This window comes from Corvus kubaryi, unplaced genomic scaffold (assembly GCF_017639235.1).
Source record: "Corvus kubaryi isolate FWS band 111438036 unplaced genomic scaffold, C.kubaryi_AGA036_p1.0 split2-37374, whole genome shotgun sequence".
NCBI classification, from domain to species: domain Eukaryota; kingdom Metazoa; phylum Chordata; class Aves; order Passeriformes; family Corvidae; genus Corvus; species Corvus kubaryi.
This window is the reverse complement of record NW_024582082.1, coordinates 6,743,897-6,765,201: the sequence shown is the minus strand read 5'-3', so window position 1 is coordinate 6,765,201 and position 21,305 is coordinate 6,743,897. Positions and strand designations below refer to the sequence as shown.

Sequence of the window (21,305 nt, the reverse complement as noted above, 5' to 3'; positions counted from 1 at the left end):
GAGCAGCCAGCCCGGCGGCGGGCACCGCGCCCGGTCCCTCTCCCGCCCCGGCCTCCCCCGGTCCGTTCCCGCTCCCCGGCCGGGCCCCAGCGCGGCGAAAGTTTCGGGGCGCGTTCCCTGCGGGGCCGGAGGGCGGCGGAGCCCGGGCGGGAGCCCCGGCGGGCCGCGCCGGTGTGATCGCGGCGCGCCCCGCGGCAGCGCCCCGCCGGCCGCTCTCGAGGCGCCGCGGGGCGGAGGGCGCAGGGCTGGAGGATGAGCGCCCCAGTGGAGCCCAGGATCAAACAGGCGCTGCGGAAGAAGCCCGCGGAGCGCACTCCGGAGGTAAGGCGTCTCCGGCTTCTTCCCAGGGAGTCTTTTTATTTACTTTCTCACTTTTCCTTTGCGTAAATCCGTGTTCCGACAGCCTGGGGTCCGCGGTGCGCACATAGACCTGGAGCACAAACTTCTGTCTGGAGCTCGGTTATTTATTTATTTTTCTCCAAAGTTGGCCCTCTCGGGACCAGCAGTGGTTTAAACGCCCAGTAACACACTGGGTACAGGCACAAGGCTCTTCATGAAGTACTTTGGGCCAGCTGTTGGAAGAAGAACAAGAAGAAGTAGATCACCGAAAAGTAAAATATTGCATATTTATAAAGTGATGCAAAACTTATGGGAAAAGTTAGGGAGCTGAAAGTCTTTGCTTACCTGTACGGTGATGCAGATTTAAACAAAACCAAACTAATTATGCTGCCCAGACTTCATAAAGATGTTTCTGCAGTGAGTGGGAGTATAGAAATGTGTGAGGCTGGTAAGCTAAAATAAAATGCATTTTCTAATTAACTGCCTTCTCTGTCCCTTCCCTACAAGCCCACAAGCCGGTCTGTAGTCAGCCCTGTATTTTTGGGAATGGTAATGTCATGGAGCATTAACTTAATAATGAAGTAAGTTTGATATAATTTGCATTTGTTGAAGGTCTGATTGGAGTTTGTTTGCTTACTTACCCTTTGCCTTCCTTTATTTGTTTCCCTTGCTGTGGTTTTTTTTTTTTTTTTTTTTTAAATGTGCTCAAGAATTAGTGCTGTGAAGTGATACACTCTTGAGTTTTTCCCTTGGAGACTGGGAAACATCTGTTCTCCCTTGATACTTCAGTGGATAACAGAAATGTCCTGCCTGGTCTTCCTTATAAGTTAGTTATGGAAGGGCTACTCAGGGAACTGCTCAGAGGCTGCTCTGGAGTACATGCTACCGGGACAGAGCCCCCTATTTACCTTTCAAGTCAGCCTAGTGAGTGAAATACAGAAGTTCAGTCCCAGTGGTTACTCACTTTGGGATATCCAACACATTCCTCCTTGTGTCTCTAAATTAATGATGAGGTAGTCTCTGTGTCCATTCTTTTTTCCTTATTTTTAGCACTCCCCTCTTGCTTCAGACCTTTCTTTCTTTCTCTTCAGCTGGAGTCTTCAGTTAGCAAAATTCCTTTGCTAGTGTGGCTTGCAGTGTTGGGCAACTGGGTTCATCACAGAAGTGTCATTCATGAGTTGGCATTCCATGCTGGCTTGTCGTGGCTTGGACTTTGGGAAACAGGTAATCTGGCCTGGCCCAGAACCTCTGTCCACCGCTCCTACTTGCTGTACCAACCTCTGTGGCTGTGTAGGGCTTTTTGTTCTTTTTTTAGGCATCCCCAATTTTTCTCCCAGCAGCTGTCATGGAATTATTTATGGTTATCACCTAGTTTAGGCAAAAATTGCCTTAAAATAATTATTTTACTTAACCTTGTAGTGTTAAACTGTAAGATATCATGACTGACTGCTTGTGGGTTTGTGTGCATTTGTGTAGGTTCCCATTGAGAGTGACATCAGGGTTGTATGCAAGTTTGAATTTGCCAAGGTATCTTAGTTGCGGGAAAAAAAAATCTAATCTTTGCTAATCTAAGTAATAGTACTTCTAAAATGATTTTTAAAAAATCTGAATTCCCTTGTTTATTTGGCCCTGTTTTGGCAGGCTTTTAGAGACACTGCACAGTGAGACTACTGGTGATTAAAATTACACATGTACTTAAAACTTGGCAGGGTTGGGTCCTCGGTTCTTGCTGCCTGTTGCTGAGTAGATAATTACAATCAAGTCACTTTTGTTTTCTTGGGATGCTTTTGTTTACATACATTTAGAAAGAAAAGCTTGTCCCTAATTTGATAGCAGGGTATACCTGGGGATCTGTGCTACCTGCTCAGATACAAAGCGTGAAATCTCCTGTCACAGTCACGCTGACAGATTTTCCAAACATCTGCTCTGGGATGTGAGGACAGATGGCTATAGGGTGATAAGTGAACTGGAGAAAGCCACTGCAATTTTATTTATTTATTTATTCTCAACACCCTGGCTTATCCCCTTTCCTCTGTAGGCTGCAAGACTTGAGGCAGGGAAGCTGAAACCTGCTTAGTGCAGCCATTAGGATCATACCCAAATTTTGGGTGTCCCTGCACAGGATGAATGATCTGGTGACTCCTGTCTTGAAGTATCCAGTTGTACACAGACAAAAAGTGTGGCTTCATTTCTCCCCTCCTACTCTGGTGGGAGGGTATCATCACCTCCTCCCACACAAAATCGGCTGCACGGGGCTGCTTGTGCACTTGGGCTGCGTTTTTGTACAGGAACCCCCTCAAATTCCCCAAGCTATGACTGGTATTTTATGATAAGCAAAAGCTGCTCATCCACATGAGTTTCAGGCGCTTTCAGTCCCTCTCTGCCCCTCTCTCTGTTTCTGCTCCTGCAGTTTATATGAGCAGTTTACCTGGGTATTTATTACAAATTACAGGGTTGGGGCTGTGCTGATTAGTAGCATGGTCTGGTGCTTTGTTCCTGTCATCTGTGTAGTCTCTGGAAAAATACAGATAAACCCTCCACATGCCAGATTTTGCTTACAAGTAGTACAATTATCCATATGATTTTAATTGTAGATCTTTTTCTTGGCAAAATGTTTTAATTTCTAAGAACTACAAAACTAAGCAGGGAGATATTAAAATATTTTTGTAATTTACTTATTTTGAAATTTATCTCAGTGTCTTGCTCAAATAAGTATTTTAGTTCTTGATGCTACAAATATTTTTGTTTGGAAAAATATGAGTTAGGGCAAGTTTTCAGTGTTGTGGTAACATTCCAATGTTTGCTAATTGTTAAAGTGTATAAGTTATGCATATTAGGCATGTACACACTTGATTTTTTTTTTTTTAGTTGTTGTTGCTCAGATACTTCATATGTTACAATCTTTAATTTATTTGCCAGAGGGAATTATTTTGATGAATTTGTAGGGATTGTAGCAAAAATTTAATGATGTGTACATTTTTATGTAATTGCTGTTGTGTTACTCCGTTTAGAATCTTCTTTGAAACTACCAAAGGCTGGCAAATATTTTGCTTCCTCTCCTCTCCCTTTTCTCTCCCTTGGTCCATCATTGGAGGTGCATATTGTTCATATGTGATGCAAGTGACTTCTCATGTGGAAAGAGTTCCAGAATGTTTCCTAGTGGATTGATGCCTGTTTATGTAGCAGATGCTGCTCTAGGATTTGAGTGAGTCCCATTTAGTCAAATCTTGCTGGTTCCCTGATGGCCTGTGACCCTGTGCTGACACTGGAAATAAATCTGTATACCTGTCTCTCAGGTATGGCCTGAAAGTGCAGAATTTGTGAGGCTTCTCTCAGATGTTAGTTTTGATAACAGATTATCCTAACAAATCATCCCTTCTGTCTAGTCAGACAGAGGAAACTGTGGCGGTAGTTGGATACTTAGTCTGAAAAAAATCATGCCTATACTTAAACAATAGGATTTTGTACACTTGTTTAATATTTTAATATTTGCACTTTTCTCCCAGGGTGGTAAATCTGTGAGTGTTTATACATGCAGATCCTTCAGTGTTTGCTTGGAAATACGGGATTTATTGTGCAATGTTTTTGCTGTTGCTTGTCACAGGTGGGGATATTAGTAATTTGGAAATATTTTAATAGGAGAAAATCTTTGTTCAAAGCAGTAGGAGGGAAGGATGAATGCTTGTGCCATCGTGTGTGTGCTCTCATTAAAGGTTTAATTTTTTCTGAGGCCCAGAATTCCTTACCAGATCCATACAAAGGCTCTGATTTTGGTCTTTAGAGGAGTTGTTCATGCTGCCACAGATAAGGGCTCAGTGGTTGATAGGGCCAAACAGCAAATGATTGTGCTCCTTTTTCTTTGTCTTTCCTTCTCCTCCATGAGCATGCTCTCTTCCATTTTTAATGGAACCTTTTCCCAATATAGTATCTTTTTTAGTTCTTCATGACTTTGTTCTAGACAGTGTTTACTTTCGTGGTTCAGAAAGCTTTGCCTTTATTTGACTTCAAAGAGTTGGAGTTTATACTTAGAGCTCTTGTATTTTCCTAACTTCATCTTGCAGTAGTTCTTGATTAATGTTAATTTGACTTCATTTGGCAATACTAATTCCGTCTTCTCTTCCTGTTCCCTTTTTATTAATACAGTGGAAAGAGGAAAAAACCTAATTTGCAGAATTTTCTCATAACAGGGTCTGCTGTTTGGAGTGTGTATGTGATGCTTCTTGATGGCTTAGATATAGAGAAATAGATCTGCGTGAATGTAAATCATGCACAAATAGTACATTGATGGGCATTATAAAATAGCTGTAATAAATAAAATAAATTATTGCTGACAGCATAACAAAGGCACTCTTGTACTGTAGCACAGCTGAGCCAAACAGAGGAGAACATCTGCTTCTTGTTTCCAGAAATAACTGGTATTTCGAAGTGTTTTTTTTCATCTTATTAATAATTTTCTCAAAATTTGGTAGGTGAAATGGGATTAACCATTGTTAAAATCTATTGTTTCTATAATCTGAGGTGAGCTTTTAGGAGTGTAACTGTATCAAGGGTGTTGGTTTTGGATAGCCTTTGAAAGTAATTAGAATTGTAGAGTCACCACAAAAGTGGAGATGCTTGCAGTTATTGTAAAGCCAAAAGAAATTTGTGTTAAATGAAGATGCAGATGCTAGTTTCTATTTAGTAAAAACCCCTTACTGTTAGTATGTGGGCCTCCAAAACAGGGACAGAGGAGTGATGGAAACCTGACTCCTGTCATAATTTTCTACTACCTAACCTCTGTCTTACACTTTCATTCCCAATTTTTGGTGATCTGTTCTTTTATAGGTGACACTTTGTAAGACTTTGTCATGCAGGTAACAGTTCTGAAGCTCAAACTGAAGATGAGGAGCAGCCAACTGTTGTAAAATCCTTGAGATTGTTCTGTGTCTTTCTGCTTTAGTATCTTTGCCAGAGAATCTCCTGAAAACTTGATCAAAGATGCACTGACCAGTGCTACATAACTTTAGTCTCTCACCATGCAGAGACTTGGGCTGCTCTTGGCATGTGACTATGTTGGGAAGCTGGAAAAGACCTTTAAAGTGGAAAAATTAGTTATCACTGGTGATAACCAAAGTGATAGGAACACGTGCTAACATGCCTGCAATTTATTGCTAACGAATTCCTTCCTGGGTCCTTGTGTACCCTGTGCAGATAGCCTTTCTGTGCTCATAGGGCAACAATTATCTTTTACAGTTAGAAAAACATAAAACCTTGTAATATGAATAATTTATAAATAGTTCTGTGAAGGCAACAGTTACAGTTTTATTTATGGTCAGTATGATTGAAAAATCACGTGCACAAAAATTTTTTCATGGACAAGAATGTTGAGTAACTGCAGCTTTAGAGAAAGACGTTGAGAGTGCATGCATTTCATTGACACATTATTCCATCAGCATCTTGCTAGGACTAGGAAAGACCTAGACTTGTGAGGGTTACTTAAATATTAGATTAGTCTCTTTAAATAAAATGAGTTGTAAAGCTTTTTTATAGCCACCTACTCAAACCAAAGTTCAGAACAGAGGTACATGAGGAATGGCACATTGAGGATCATAGTGGTGGCTGACACCTCTTAAGATTGAGTCTTATTCGAAAGCAGACTATAGTTTCTGTGTTAATGAAGTTGAAATTCTTACTACTTTTAGTGAAACAGTCATAAACCTTCTTTCTTCCTTCTGCGCTTCCCCGCCACATAGCTTTGAGTTGAAGGTAAAACAAAACTACATTTTTTTTTCCCAGCTGCTCATTAAATTAATGTATTTAAGCTCATGGTAAATACAGCACTGACAATCCTGGAGGATTGTCCAACAAGCCTCAAAGCTTTGGGAAAACAGTGTCTCTTCACCTGTCAGCTTGATGGGTTAGGAAGTTTTTAGTGTTTAGATTTTCCTCTATTTTGTCTTGTGCTTTAGGTAGGTAGTTGTCTCTTAATTCTATTTCTTAACATAGTTGTCTCTTATTCTATTTCTTAACATCTCAATTAGATCTGTGGTTTTCCTGTAATAAAAAAAGCCAAGCATGCAAACTGTTGTTTTACCTCAATAGGTGCTGCTTGATAATTAATTTTCATAAACTTTGTGTTTGCACCTTGTTTTCTGAGGTGATCAAGAGTGATGTTCTTTGACAGATGTATTTTTATCTTTTATTCCAAAGATTCAGATAAATACCAATTGGCGCACGTTGGTAGTAGTTGTTCAGTCTTCCTAAACATCCCAGAAAAACCAGTGCGGGTAAAATGTGGTGTCCCCCTCCCCAAGACTGGGCAGGGTGAAATCTCTTCTCTGGATAATTGAAATGAACCTTGATTAGCATCTTTAATCTGTAACTGATCATAGGATTGACTTTGAATTTACAAAATCTTACTTTAAAATCAGTTGTGTTTGGTTTTTTTACGTTTTCATTGCTATGTGGACGCAGTTCCGTGCTCATGACATACAGTTGAATTATTGGCCAGAGGTACTCAACAACGTGGCGTATATCAGTATCCAAATAATTCAGATCATCACTACCTGGAGCCTTAAGTACAACACGCTTTCTGAAGTTGAAATCAGCCCTAAATTAGGTGGACATAAAAAATAAAATCCATCTGCTGTTTCAAATAAACCAAAATACAATACTGGAACATTTACCAGCTTTAACAAATGTTAATATATGTAAATACCCAGCTATATGGGCTTCAATATCTGTCTTAGCAAGGTTTTTTGCTCGTTTTTGAACATTTTTTTGAGTTTGTTGTTGTTGTGCTCTCATCAGCAAGCCTGAAGGTGTTGCTCATGTTAGTCTTTGGATTATTTATGTCTTAAGAGACATAAATAACATTATGTTAAGTCTTGGACAAGGTACCTTGTTCACAGAGGCGGGATCTGGTTTGGCTGTTCTGCAGCTATTGTCTGGTTGGAATACCTGCAAGGAAACTCTGCTGGTAGTTCTCAGAAATAAGTATTTTTTCCAGCTTTCCTAACAGTAAAGCCTGTTGACTTCAGTCAGACATTGATTTGTGGTTCCAATGAAATAAATCAGGTTTCAGGGAACTGCTTGAGTTTTGACTACATTTACTGGCTTTACTGAAGTGACATTGACAAGATTTTTCTGAAATTTAGAGTCTGTCTAACAAAGTTTCCTTGTTCAAAAAAACGTAATATTAAAAAAGTAGAGAAAATCAGCATGAGTGTTTTGGGATGGGTGAGTGTTTTGATTTTTTAGAGTCTGTGTCCATATTAACCTGTTTTGTGGGTAAGGATGTTGAGCACTGTCCTGGAAAGGAAAATTTGGGCAGGGGTGAAAGGAGTAAAACAAACTGTGATGGAGACAGGGAAACATTGTGATGTTTAAGTTGCCTTGGAGTAGGTGTATATAATTTGTTAATTATTTTTGGAAGATCGTTGTGAACCACAGCTGTTTAAAAAAAAAAAAGTCAAAACCAAACCCACAAAAAATGAAATGCCAAGGAAAGCAAACTTTTAATAAAAATTCTGGGAAGTAAATTAGACTGAACATTCAGTGTTCATCACCTTGTGTAGGTGGAACATGCATAGGATTGTTCCATCTAATAGCTGTGACTTTGTGGTATCTGATCTCCCTGGCAGCTGAGGGATGATCAGGGCTTCTTCATTGGTTAAATGAGTATTTGATGCTTCTATCATTGCGGTGTAAAGTCATGGACATTGCTCCTGTAAGTGTCTCTGTGATTGGCTTGGAGCAGCGTTGTTAAAACTGGTTGGGATCATGTTGGTTTCTGAAATACCTTCTTTAAATATGGTTCTCTGAAGGGTCCTTGGGACTGTGTTGCTGCTGCTTTTCCTGGTATGGGTAGACTGTAGGGTTTTTGTTTGTAGTGGTCACTCACAGCTGTGTCTCTAAGCCAAACATCTTGTCACCCTCTGGGAAGAATGGTTGGCATGCCTTAGCCTCTCCTTGTGCTGATACTGTGCAGTGGAGCCTTTCACCTCTTTGTCACAGAATCACATAATGGTTTGGATTGGAAGGGGTCTTAAAGACCCTCCTTTTCCAACCCCCTGTCATGGGCAGGGACACCTTCCACTAGACCAGGCTGCGCTAAGCCCAGTCCAACCTGGCCTTGAAAACTTCCAGGGATGGGGCATCCATGTTCCAGTGTCTCACCTTGGAAGAGCAGAAGTGTACAGATGTTTTGTGTCTGTGACAAGTGATGCTGTTTGGTTCTCTGCGCAGAATTGGAAGGGTTATTCTAAGTTACCTGCCCTGGCCCTTTCTTCCTGCATGTTTCATTCTGCTCTTGGGCCATGACTAATGAAAATTCCTTCATCTAGTGTAAAGTCTGCTCACCAGAACATAGATGTATTAAAAAGGAGATGAAATTACAGTGCACTAAAAACCCTGTGGACAGTGGTTCATGTGTATTGGCATTGTTTGCAGAAAGTTGAGGGTTTGTGTGTAGTGAGTCACTGAGTTACACATCACAAGGTAAAAAGCTGTTCTGCCATCCTTGTTTGTCTCCTGCATGTAATTTCCAATTCTGATTCACTGAAATGAAGTGGTGAGCAAGAATGTGGTTCTGTTATGGGATACAAGTGAGTGGATATTTTAAAGCAGTGGCTCAGCCTTTTTGAACATGTGGTGTACCTATTCCCAGTGCTAGTCCAGTTTACATGAAGAAATGTGAGTGCAGTTGGGTCTAGCTGAGAAAGAGCTACAAGTTAACCATGGGGAACTTGAGGAATTGTATTAGAATCAAAAAACATCCTAAGTTGAAAGGGATCCACAAGGATTATTGAACCCAGCTCTTGTCCCTGCACAGGACCAGTGAAGAATGAATGGAGCTGATGAGCACAGCTGCTGCCTTCCAGCATTTCTTGTGTCTAAGTCTTGGTGGAATTGTTGAATCCGAACATCCTACTTAAGTGTAATGGTTATGTTGTATCTCTTGTGTGTAGTTACACAAAAACGTCAGAGGCTGTTGCCTAAACCAACTTGCCTCTGCACGTTGGGGTTCATTTGAAGGAAGTAAGGCCACAGCAAAAGTGGTAGCAAAACATTTTGGCTTTGTAATTTGTGTGTCGGTGTCTCTTGCTTTCTGTGACTGGTCTATGCACCTGTTTATGTGTGGGTGTCTGCTGCACACCTTGTGTATATAATTTTTAGATATCTTTTCTCCAAGATATAGGTACAATAAGGATTTTAAAGGAAATTATATTCTAAGGCACTCTTACATGTATGACTCTTGTATGAGAGGAAAGAAGATGATCGCAATCTGTGTGTGTTGATGGCTCTGCAGAGCAAGATAGGTCAGAGGTGCTTGCAGGAATTCTGCTCTCAGACCTGGGGGGAGGAACTTTTCCTGATTGGTGATGGCAGGCATCGGTGTCTTCCCTCTGGAAGAGCTGTCCTCAGCCTAAAGGAAATGCTCTTGAGTATTTTTACAGAATCACAGAATCACTAAGTTTGGAAAAGACCTCCAAGATCAAGTCCAACCGTGAACCCAGCAGCAACATCGTGTTTACCACTAATCCATGTCCTTAAGTGCCTTGTTCACACAGTTATTTTGAATGCTTCCAGGGATGGTGACTCTTCCACCACCCTGAGCAGTCTGTTCCAATGCTTGACAGCCCTTTCCATGAAAAAAGTTTTCCTAATATCCAAGCTAAATGTCCTCTGGTGCAGCTTGAGGTCATTTTCTCACATCCTGTCACTTGTTACCTAGGAGAAGAACTTCGTGTCATTCTTTAATTCACCCAGAGTCTGGTATGTGTAGGAGCAGCTTTGTCTGAAGCCCCTGTTGTCCAGGCATGGTTTGATCTCTTTTTATTGCTTTTTTGTTTTCTTTTTTAAAGCTTCTGCTGCTGTTGCAATCCTAATACAGAGTGATTCTCAAGCACAGATTTCATTAACATTGTGCCTTTTGGTTCAGTGCTGGCTGGTTGAAGGAATTTGAGAATCTGGTGTGAGTGTAGGTAAGACTATTTAACCAAACATCTCTAGAATTCATCAAGTTCTTAATCTGCCTATGAAGTTATTCTCAAAGCACAAAGTCTTCTCCAAGTCTCCGTCCCTTTTCCTTCATCTTGTTCAGAAAGTTTGGTGTCTGATATTGATGCTGTCCTGTATCTGCCTTGAGGTGTTTGTTTTGCAGCCCCTGTCTCTGTTCAGGCTTTCAGGGGGATGTTAGGATGTCCTAAGAGGGCTGCACATCCTTTCTACTCTTTATATTTTGTTCCAAGAAGGTCTTTAGAAGATTCACTCAGTGGTTCTGGGGTTTTCTGGACTGATTATATAGTTGTCAGCAAGGCTTTTGTGTTGGAGAGATGATTGTAAAACAAGCTCACTGTTTTCACTGTGTGGTTCAGAGTGTACTAGAAACTTATACAGACAGTATTTAGAGATTTTTCAAGCTGTCGGCCAAAGTAACTGTAACTAAAACCCAGAGATCACAGCAGCTTGTTTCATGATAATCTTCACACTAAATGCAGGATATAGGACTCAGCAGATGTGATTGTGCAGACTAGGTCATACATTAGTATTGATCAGATATTTCAAGGCCTAATTCTCTAAACTGTGATGGTAAGGTGGTGGTAAATTTAGCTTGTAGGGGGCTGAAAAATGACTCAAATTTCTGCCCATTGTTGTCACAGAAGACACTCAGTGCTCCAGAACAGCTGTGGGGACCTTGTGAGCCGCAGCTGGTGCCAGTGGGCAGGTGGTGCCTGCAGTGTTTCCTCTCTGTTCCCCAGCCTGCAAACATGGAAATCTGGGGACAACTAAACTCATACCTGTAACTTTCCAAGATAAGATTGGTTTGGTTCTTCCCAGAAGGTAATATGACTTCTGCTTCATATAAACCCTGTTAAAGGAGCAAGTGGAGTTAGAGTGTATCAGGGTGGCTGTTCCCAGTGATCTGCCAAGGAGCATGTGAAGAGTTATTGCTCCAAGATTACTTTTCCTGTCCTTGCTTCTACTGTTCCTGAAAAACTGTTTTTTCATTTTATTGACAGCTGTGACAGCCCTGAGAGTAAAACCAGAAATTATGGTGAAGTCTTGAAATTTTTTATTGGAACTTACTTCCTTTAGTATATACTTTTCCCTGTGAAGTACGGTCATGCACTTAGTTTCCTCTGTGGAGTGATAATTTAACTAAAAGTTTTTATGTATGAATTAAAGTTTAAATGTGTAATGTAATATTTTTCTACAAAGCTATTTCTTATTGTAGTATCTGAATTTAAAAAACTTATTTCATGGACTGATTAGGTAGTAAGAGTGTGTTTTTCAATGCTTAATCTGACCTAAAAGATGAGCCTAGTGCCTTGTTACTGACCTTGCAATAGGAACTTTGAGATACTAGAATAGTGAAAAAGGGCCAGAAAAGGGTGTGGAAGGAGGTGGGAGAGAACTGCAAGTTATACTTGGCATTCAGAAAAGTTGCCAAATGGAAAAAAACACATTTCTTTTCTGCTTTTGTTCTCCAAAATGCAAAGGGTGGAGGATAAGCAGTCAGGATGTGTAGGTGGTAAATTCCTCACAGAAACAGTATTAAAGCTGCAAAACACTGTAGTGAATAAAAAGGTAACTATAAAAAAAAATTTTTTTCAAAAGAAAATCTCCTCAGGCAGTATACCCAAACTTATTTTGTATAAGCTTCAGAGAGGAGTTCTCTGTAATGTTTATTTTAATAAACTGTTTCTTATGTCACGTTGTGTAAGGAGAGCTGGATATTTGTCTACAGTGAAAATAAATAGTAAGAGAGTAGTAGCCTTAAGGAACTTGTGTGTATGTGCGCTGTGAGAGGAAACTGAGGTGCCTGTGCCCAGGTTTTGCCCGCTTGTGGGCAGCCCCGTTTCTGAGGAGCAGAAGCGAGGAAGCCAAACATCTGTAAGCAGCTGTCTGACATCCCTGCTGTGCTGCTGAGTGCACTGATCACACACTGCTGCTGTTTACTACATGGCTCTGTCTAATAACCCTGGTGTGCAATGGCTGATCCTCCTATCCCAAGAATGTAAAAAGCTGGCAGTCTTCAGATGGAAGTGAGTCCCTTGGCATTAAAAGGTGGCTTGTGGTGGTCTTGTCACTGGCAAAGAAGCTGCACACTTCTCAGGACCATTCCAGATAAGCTTCCAGTTGGCAGGGAAGTGCAAAACACTTTGCCAGGCATGTGCGAAATGAGTTTTTGTTGAGAAGTGTATTGAGATTAGCTTGATAAAGTCTGTCCAGGGCTTTGATGCCCTTCCTTGTAAGAGGCCCGATATTGCCATAAAAGAATTCTGCTCATGTTGGTATTGCCAGACAAGCTGTTTCTAAAATTTGGAGGTCTTCTTGTTGCAATGGCTCCAGGCTTAAAATATAGAGTGTTTTCCTTTGTTTGATGGTACTGTGATACACCCTTCTTCCTCTTTTGATGATTTCAATGCAGTATTTTTGGAAATACCCTGAGTTCAGGGAAGCATGCACAAATTAGTTAGCATTCTGCATCTGGTTTCTTGAGGTTCCTTAGCTCTGCTAATTATTGGTTAGCTTTTAGCATGTCAGGAGTGTAGCAAATTCTTGATGAATGGAACAAAAATAACTGCCTTAAGGGATGCTCTCTTTGTAATCTTTTTGTGCCTGATTAAAGCATTGACATTTAAGCAGTCCGTCCTTCAAAGACTGATCATTAATGAACCTTGAATGTTGGTCCTGTTGGTCTGGAGGGAAGGAATTCCTGTGGTGGTGTGTTGTGTTGCAGGCACATACAGTTTGGCCTTGTGGCCAAATATAAATTCCTATAAAGAGAGAGTTCCAGAGCTGTTGTTATGTTTTTTACTTTGGCAGTTTGTATTTGAGGGAGCTGAGGAGCGAGGTTTGTCTTTGTAAACTGTATCATGGGTTTAGTGTTGAAAGGTGATGGTACTGTTTTTGTTCCACTTCAATTTTGGGAGCTTTATGATGCTCTTGTCACAAAGAGTTGTGCATGCCAATGGCCACTAGATACTGTGGGGAGGTTATTCTACTAAATCTCATTTACTTGATCCTGCATTTTCAGGGTTCTTTGTAACATGTCCAGCCTCCAGTAGGCTGTGTTGATTTGGCTGAGTAAAATTGTTCTTTCCAACTGTTGCAGAAGAAGTTTCTGTTCCTGTTTCCCATTTGAAGTAGGAAGGAAACTGGCAGTCCTATGTCAGACTGCTGACCTCCTGTTAAACACATTTACTGCTTCCCTTGTGTTGGATAGAAAGGCTTCCTTCAACAAACTCCTCTACAGATGCCGTTATAGGTGACTTACAAGATGCCTGTCAGTGTCTTCTTGTTCTGGTTCTTCCAAACAGACGTGCAGGGATTAAAGGGTATCATCCAGCTGGTGTGATCATTAGAAACGATCTCTTATCTTGTGTATCTGGCCTACCATCCTACCACTTCAGCCCAATTCCTGAGGCATTGGGGTACATTTCCTGGTGAAGTCCATGGCTAAAGAGAGGAACTTTTTTCTGTTTTGTTTCCCCTCTGTTCACATTATGTAGATGAAGGTGATTATGGAGTATAGCAGACCTGTAGGTAACAGGTGCTTCATAACCTATCAGAGCTGAGTACAACCATGTTTTTAAGAAAAATTGAGAATTTCCTTTGCGTTTAGTTTGGGTCTCTCAAATGCAGCAAATCTGGCTTTGTAAAATCTGGAGGTCATGGACTTCAGTGTTTCGTATGGCGAATAGTAATATTGCTTTGATTTTTCCCAAGCTCTAGTTTGACTCTAGTAGAACGTTTTTTTAAAATGTATTTTTATATGAAATATAATTACATAGCTTTCACGGTTTTGAATGCTAATGTAATAAAGTGAGAAGCCTTAGATAACAGGTTCATTCCTTCTAGCCCTTGGACAGAGTGTACTTGGTCAGTGCTGCAATGGACCAGCTGCCTGAGTGGGAGGCTGAGACACTCTAAATGCACAGCTTTCCAAGAAAACACACAACAGAGATGTCTTAATTTTCAGTGTAATTGTGTAAAATGTCTGAGCTGCGATACTGGATCCTTCCGTTTCTCCTGTGTTGGGGGGACTGGGATCTCGAGTGTGTGTTCTCCGTGGTTGCAGTCACAGGCATGACTGTCCGAGAGATCGTGGTGGTGTAATATTTGTTGCAGCATTCTGCTGCTGTGTCCAGACATTGCCTTTCATCTCCCTGTGTGGATCCTCTCTTTTAATGTGAGCTGATGAGTCAAAAGTTGGCATATTAAAGGAAGGCATTGCAACACTGCTAATAAATCCAACTTTGCTCAGATTAAGCTTAGAGTTTAATATTAGTTGTTTGGGTTTTTTGTTTCGTTTTTTTTTCATCATCAGTAAATAATGGTAGTATTGCTCTCTTAAAACAGAAATCTTATTTTTAGGTGAGATCCTTGATTCATTTAAAAGTGGGTTTGTTGTACTTCCATAGAGGTTGTGGTTGGCTAACACTGGAGGAGCAAGAGGCTGGAGGAATCTCTGGTGTGTTGCATTACAAATTGTGTTGATCATGGTTTCCTAGGATGAGAAAGGTAGAATTGGCTTGTTTTGATTTTTGTAGTCAAAGCTGATTGTAACCTCTAAAGTTTTTGGTCTGCTTAAGGATTGAATGGCTCATTGGAGAAGAAGAGGCTTCTGTGTCATCTCATATACTACAACCCAGCTGAAGGAGCCTGTGTCTCACGTGTTATCAATTAGTAAGTGTTTGATTTTAGTATGGAGGTGGAGGAGGCAGTTCCTTGGCATCATCTATAGTTCTGTGGATGTTAGTCATGAAGTTTGTTGCACTTTGTGAAGCTGGATGCCTGGTGGGTAGGCTGCAGGATTTGGAGCTAGAAATTCCTGAGTAACAATATTATCTTGTGGTTGATTCAGTCTGTTAACGGTATGCTTGTTTGTTGTTCTTCCTAATGTTGAAGTTGTTAATTTTCTTAATTAGAATTATTCCCTTTGTAACATTATGCATCAGTGATCAATGTAATGACTAGGGAAGTGCACAGTTATCTGTACCTCTGACATTTATTTGATTTGATTTCAAACTTGAAACCTAGCTAGATGAATATGCATATGCAAATGTAGCTCCTCAGTTTGAATCTGTAAGCTTGTGGTTTATGGCACAGGTATTGCTGAGAAATACAAAGGTAAATGTTAAAGTGGCAGAGCATCAGTTCCTAGAGTTTTGCCATGGTGGTTTGCATTCAAATGTTTCAGTGAGATAAATCTGGCTAATTTTTTTGTTATGAGTGAAGGTGCGAAGAGCTACTGATTAATCCTGGTTTTGGTTTCTGGTTTGGTTTTCTTTTTTTTTTTGGTGAGGGATATAAGTATATTTGCTGCTACTATGTGGGCACAATGAACACAGGCATGTTAACCTTTCTCAGTGTGTGAGAGGATATTGTAGTAGTTGAGGCAGTAGTAAAATTTGTGGGAATCTATATTCGGATAATTTAGACTCTCTAAGAAATATCGCCTCCTATACATTGCAGTAACTTTCTTGGATTGCTCTGTTTGCTAGTGCTTGGGTATCCTAATACCAGGATGTAGAAGTAATTACTGGTGATCATATTACTGCTGTCCACTACAGGAATTCCTTCATAGCTCATAATGACATTATTATGGGAATAAAGTATCTGGAGCTTGATTTTTCTTTTTTCCTTCAGTGGTTTTATTGAAAAAGACTGAAGGAGAGCATTACATTTGTATGATATTTTATTCTCCAATTATAATCTCATCATTCTCTTCCTGTTTTACTGATGCACCGAAACATTTTTAGGCATTTAGTAGAGCTTTATTCCTCTCCCTTACCTAGATACTGAGTGGGTGATTTAAATTACAATATTGATAATGATCTCATTTTGCCTTCACTATTATTTATTTAGCAGGACTTAATTTCTGGACAGACATGATCTTTCCTTGCTTTAATTCACAAAGAAGTAAGAAATTACACACAGAAAAATCATAAATATTCTTACCCATTTGTATAAAACTCTGACAATCAATATGATGGAAAAACCTGCAGTAAAGTGTTGTTATTGTGTCTGTCAGTCCTTCTCTGTATGAGATACCTGTTGAGCTGTAGTATGGGAGCTCGGTTATAACATTCACTTGCTGCAAAGGTACATTGGGCAAAACGTGATGAAAACATTGACAATGGAGTGTTTATATGTTAAATATGAACCAGCAGTTGCTAGTCCAGGAGGGAGGAAAGAGAACAAGAACTAGAGCATTTTCTGCAGTAAGAGCAAAGTCATGTGTAGGTAACAACTGAGGTGTTTAACATGTCTGAGCTGCACTCAGCCTCATTGCCAGTATGGATAAGCATAGAACAGGCCTTTGGATTTCATCCTCCACCTCCTCTCTCCTCATCCCCAGGTTTCCGTACCAAATTTCTTATTTAATGAGAATGTACCTTCTTTTTTTTCTAAATGTTTCAGTGTTCTGACCTTTCCTAACAGAATTCCTTGTTTTCTTAAGAAGAAATTTCAGATGTTGACACTTTTCCTCTGAAAAGAGCAGGGAGTTTGTGAATCAGAGGAGCTGATGTTTTTGGAGTTACGATCAAAAGGTTTTAACTGAAATATTGCTATTTGATGGATTCTTGTCCTCTGGAAGGAAAGGTAATTCTGACAAGTGGTCAGCTGCTTGACTAACAAATTGTTAATTAAACTGGAAGCCTGAAATTGCCCATTTTTGGGGTGGATTTTTCAAGAGCCTGGGTTAGGAGGCTGATTTTACGATCTTTGTATTATTTAAAACTGTTTGGTATAAAGTCTTGCTCTTTGATAATTTTGTATATTCTGTGCTTCTCATCCTGTTGAATTTCAGGAGCTCAGGGTTTTTGAGGCAGTTTGTTTTTCTGTTATCAGTATGTAAGTCTGAAAGATATTTTAAAATTAAGTAATGTATGTCTGGGAACTTTATGGTAATGTTTTAGTTGAAGGCAGTTTTTCATAGCTGTATGTTTGTTCTTAACTGTAAAAAGGGCTGAACAGTGCTTGAGATACTCAAAACTCTCCATGAGCTGCTTGCTTTGGAGCAGTGACATCTGATGTTCTGTCTCTCCAGTTCAGGACCCTTGGAACTTCACTCTGCAAAATCAGCTTTTCCAAAGGAAGTTTTTTTTTCCTCTGGCGAAGTCAGGGTTCCAGAAATGCTGACTCTGTGATGAAACAGCAGTAAAAATAATATAAAATTTTCCCTCCCTCATTCCTTTAAATGTTTCTCTTTCTACCAAAGTCCTATATCAACATAATCCAGGGTTCTGAGGTGGAAGGTGTTTATCTGGATTGGGTGTGGGGAGCGATTGGTGAGTAGAGAAACTTTTTGTTTTATTTTCATATAGAAAGACTTCAGTTCTTTTATTTTCTTTTTAGAAGTATGCCACTGAATTGAGGTATTTTCAGTCTATCAATAAACTGTAATAGTGGCTCTCAAGTCTCTGTTTTTAAAGATCCAGCTTTTCCAAATTTTCTTAAGTTCAGTTTGATTCTTAGGAGTGCAAGTCTGTGCCTGTATCCATGTGCATGTTATAATGAAATATTAGAAAATAATATATAAGGAAACTATATTGGCCCCATTGAGTGACTTTCTACTTTTTCACAAAAAATAAGATAAAAATCTAAGTGTGCAAATGTTACTTCTTACTATCTGCAAAAACAAGAGCCAGATTTTAGTTTTCTGTTTGTGGCTATACTGTTAATAATGGATGCTGTGCATGGGAATTGCTTCTTGGGTTTACAAGAGTGAAATGAAGTCTCTTTTCATCTCTTTTATCCTGTATAAAGATGCCATTTTGTCTGAATAATGGAATATAGCTCTGAAGTAGTTGAACCAGTTTATTGTATACAAATGTTACTGTGTGCAGTCTCGGGCACACAGTAAGATCATACGGGAGTTTGCTGTTATGTTCCATGAAAGGTTCTTTAATTAGGCTTTTTGAGTTGGTGGCATTTCCTACATGGAATGTTGTGGCTTCATTCCTTAGGAGTGCTGCTTAAACTCTGTCATTCTCTGCAAGGTACTTTAACAGCCTTCATTCATAACATTTTCATTTGTCTGACTGACTAATCCATCCTTTCTCTTCCCTAATAGTGCCTCAGTGCTTGTATTTCATTTTTATTTTTGTTTTTTAAGTGGCCTCCAACTAAATAGGAGGCTACTTTAAAGGGAACTGTTACTTTAAGTAAAGAGCTCTGAGCTGACATTCTATTGCATTGCTTGCATTTTTGTTGAAGTCCAATGTCTATGCCACTGAGCAAGGACAGTAAATAAGATGAAGGAGTTGCTTTCCAGTTCATCTCATCATCTTCCTTTTAGTTTAGGAACTGTACACTCTGTTACATATGTTTGAGTGGATTTTACTGCTCCTCCCACAAGTTTCGGGGGTAGCTGACAGTGTGTAGGGTGGGCTTCTTGAACCAGCATCCATAAAGTTGGTGCGTTTGCTGTGTAGTTATCTGAGTGTGTAAAATACGGATCAGAGAACTACAGCATGTTTCTGTATTTCTATTTCTGGTATTACAGTATCAGGAAAGAATTTGGGCGTACTATTTTTACAATTGGCCTTAAACGGAGACTAAAGGAAACAGCGCAGATTCCAGCCTTCGATGAAGCAACAGGAAGGGAAGCAATGAAGACCATAAACCGTGCTGAGTAACATTTCCTCTCTTCTACTACATCCCCCCAAGGGTGACAAAGTCTTTATTGAGCCTAACAGGATCCCTAATAAAAGCTGCATTCAATCTCTATAAGGAGCCTGCTGAATCACTGAGAAGCAAGTTAAGGCATTGGGCTGGAGGGAGCCTCCCACTTAAGAGCTTACACAACTTATGCTCTGTGCTCCAAGAATCACCTCTTTTTGCGTTACTAGGCACTTTAAATAACTTTAATACAGAGAAATTCAGATTGTCCAAGAGTCTATTAAAATCCTTGTCCTGATACCAAGTGAGTGCTTGATTCTGTTTCTGCTCACAGCACTGAAGAGGGAGAAGCAGCTAAGCAGCATACAAACAGGAAGGTACCTTTCAACCATGCAGCTTCCTTCCCTGGAGGATTTTGTACCTGATAGTCTTTTTGAATGCCACTGGAATTTAGGAAGCTGTTGCCATATGGTTTAATTGTTGTTTCAAAGGCAGAAATGTATGTCTGTTTCTTCTGAAGTATGTTCTCAGTAATATGGCTGAACCTCTAACAGATCTTTAGAAAATACTAATATTTTGTTTGCCCTGAAACATATAAAATATGCATCCTGCCAACTGCCTTAGCTTGGAAAAGGTACGGATGCAAAATACCATTGGTCATCGTTTGTGCTTCTGTAGAAGCAGGTTCTTGTGTGTGACCCCAGGAATCCTGGGTGGCTTGGTAGCCTGTGTGGGCTGGGTGTGGGGAGCCTCGAGTGAGCCAAGCATATGTTCTTGCAACAGGAATTTAATGTGTTTGGGGTGGATTGAGAGACAGGCTTTGTGCGGCTCTTTGGGACAGGTTTGCATGTGAGAGCAATCTGTCTGGAACTTGCTGACACAGCTGGTTTTACATGCGGCTTTGAAGTGCTGGTGCTGTGGTGCAGGTTTTTGCTCTTTTCTTGTTCCCTGACAGTCGAAAACTCTGGACTGACTGAAAAATAGTTGCCAGTCCGCTTTCTTTGAGATCCCTTGTTTCAGGTTCAGGGTGGATCTTGGGTATCTATGAAGCCCAGGCTCATTGGGATTTGAGAGCATCCCGGAGTCCTGGCCCTGCTGCAGTGAGCAGCTGTCCCATGGCTGGTGCTGGCTGACTGGGGCTGGATGCAGCTGTTTGGGAACTGGGCTGACTCTCCCTGCTGGCATGAAGGACATAACATGACAGGCAGTGCTGAAAGGAGTCTGTGGGGATTTATGGCTTCCTCAGCATCCCTAATACCTGATTACAAAGAGAGGTTGTCTCTACGTGAGATTAATCAGAATTTGCAACTATGAGGTCATTTCAGAACAATTTATTTTCCTTAGACTAGATTTCCTGTTCAGTGTATAATAATAATAATGATATGTTACTGGAACACCTGGATGTGGTCACATAAAGTGAAGTATCAGTTTTTTGGTTTGTGTTTTTGAGGGGCAAAGTTGCTTTTGATGCAGTCATTCCATCCTCATTTCAGAGCATCACACTGCTTTTACCTGCTTTTAACACTGCAGGAGGATTTGTCCTGGACCTTGTTGCAGACTTAAAGCATCTGGATGCAGCTCATGGGAATTACAGTTGTGCTCGCTGGAGTTGTTGATTGGGAAACTTTGTGGTCTGAACTCCATGTTCGAGACCACTGTTGTTCCACTGGAGCCTTAATTCCAAGCTTTGTAAAGCTGCTTATTGGATTAAAAGCCAGAGATTGGGTGAGAAGAGGGTGAAGCAAAATGAAATGATGCATGCTTGCAAATTTTGCTTATCGTTGGTGTTGCTGCACTGTGGTGCTTGTTCAGAAGCATCCAGATCTTGGTCATATTTTGAAAAGATGCCAATAATGAAATTAAGGGTGATCACCACTTCCTCAGCAACTCTGAGTTTGGATTATATTCTTGTGATGATTTTTCTGGCTGACTGTACTTACTTCTTTGTTTTAAAAAGTTACATCTTAACAATTAAGATACTAATTTTTCACCACCCTTGCAAAAAAAAAAGTAGAAGCAAATTACTTTCAAAGAAATGTTTTGGGATAAATGAGTGATGGTGGTAGTTAGCTGGTGGCTTTGCTTTTGTGTGGTGAGCTTTCAGTTGATGCTGCTTTTATTTTCCCCTCTTATGGGATCTCTGAGGGTTAGCATCTGGCAGGGAAAATGAGAAGTGGTCTGGGTATTCAGGTGGCTCACTTCAAACTATATTGGGATGAGGATGTTACCATAAAAGAATATGTATTTATATAATATGATATTGTTACTAAAATCTCTGTGTTTTATACCACCTTTGGTTTAGCAGCTGGTTAAGCTTTTTGCTGGAAGGATGTGTGTGCTGGAGATGA

The 21,305-nt window shown here is 40.3% G+C and overlaps 1 protein-coding gene across 11 annotated transcripts in view; it reads left to right on the top strand.

The window, feature by feature from the left end:
• Nucleotides 1-185: 185 nt before the first annotated feature.
• Nucleotides 186-21,305, top strand: part of RAPGEF6 (Rap guanine nucleotide exchange factor 6) — a 124,491-nt gene continuing 103,371 nt past the window's right edge. For 6 of the 11 annotated variants that reach the window (XM_042014657.1, XM_042014655.1, XM_042014650.1 and 3 more), the window contains exon 1: nucleotides 188-321. In XM_042014657.1, coding sequence (XP_041870591.1) covers nucleotides 253-321 — 69 coding nt within the window. In that variant the 5' untranslated portion in view covers nucleotides 188-252. Of the gene's footprint in view, nucleotides 322-21,305 lie in introns of all 11 variants that reach the window. The other 5 variants (XM_042014660.1, XM_042014658.1, XM_042014653.1 and 2 more) reach the window with 3 other exon arrangements.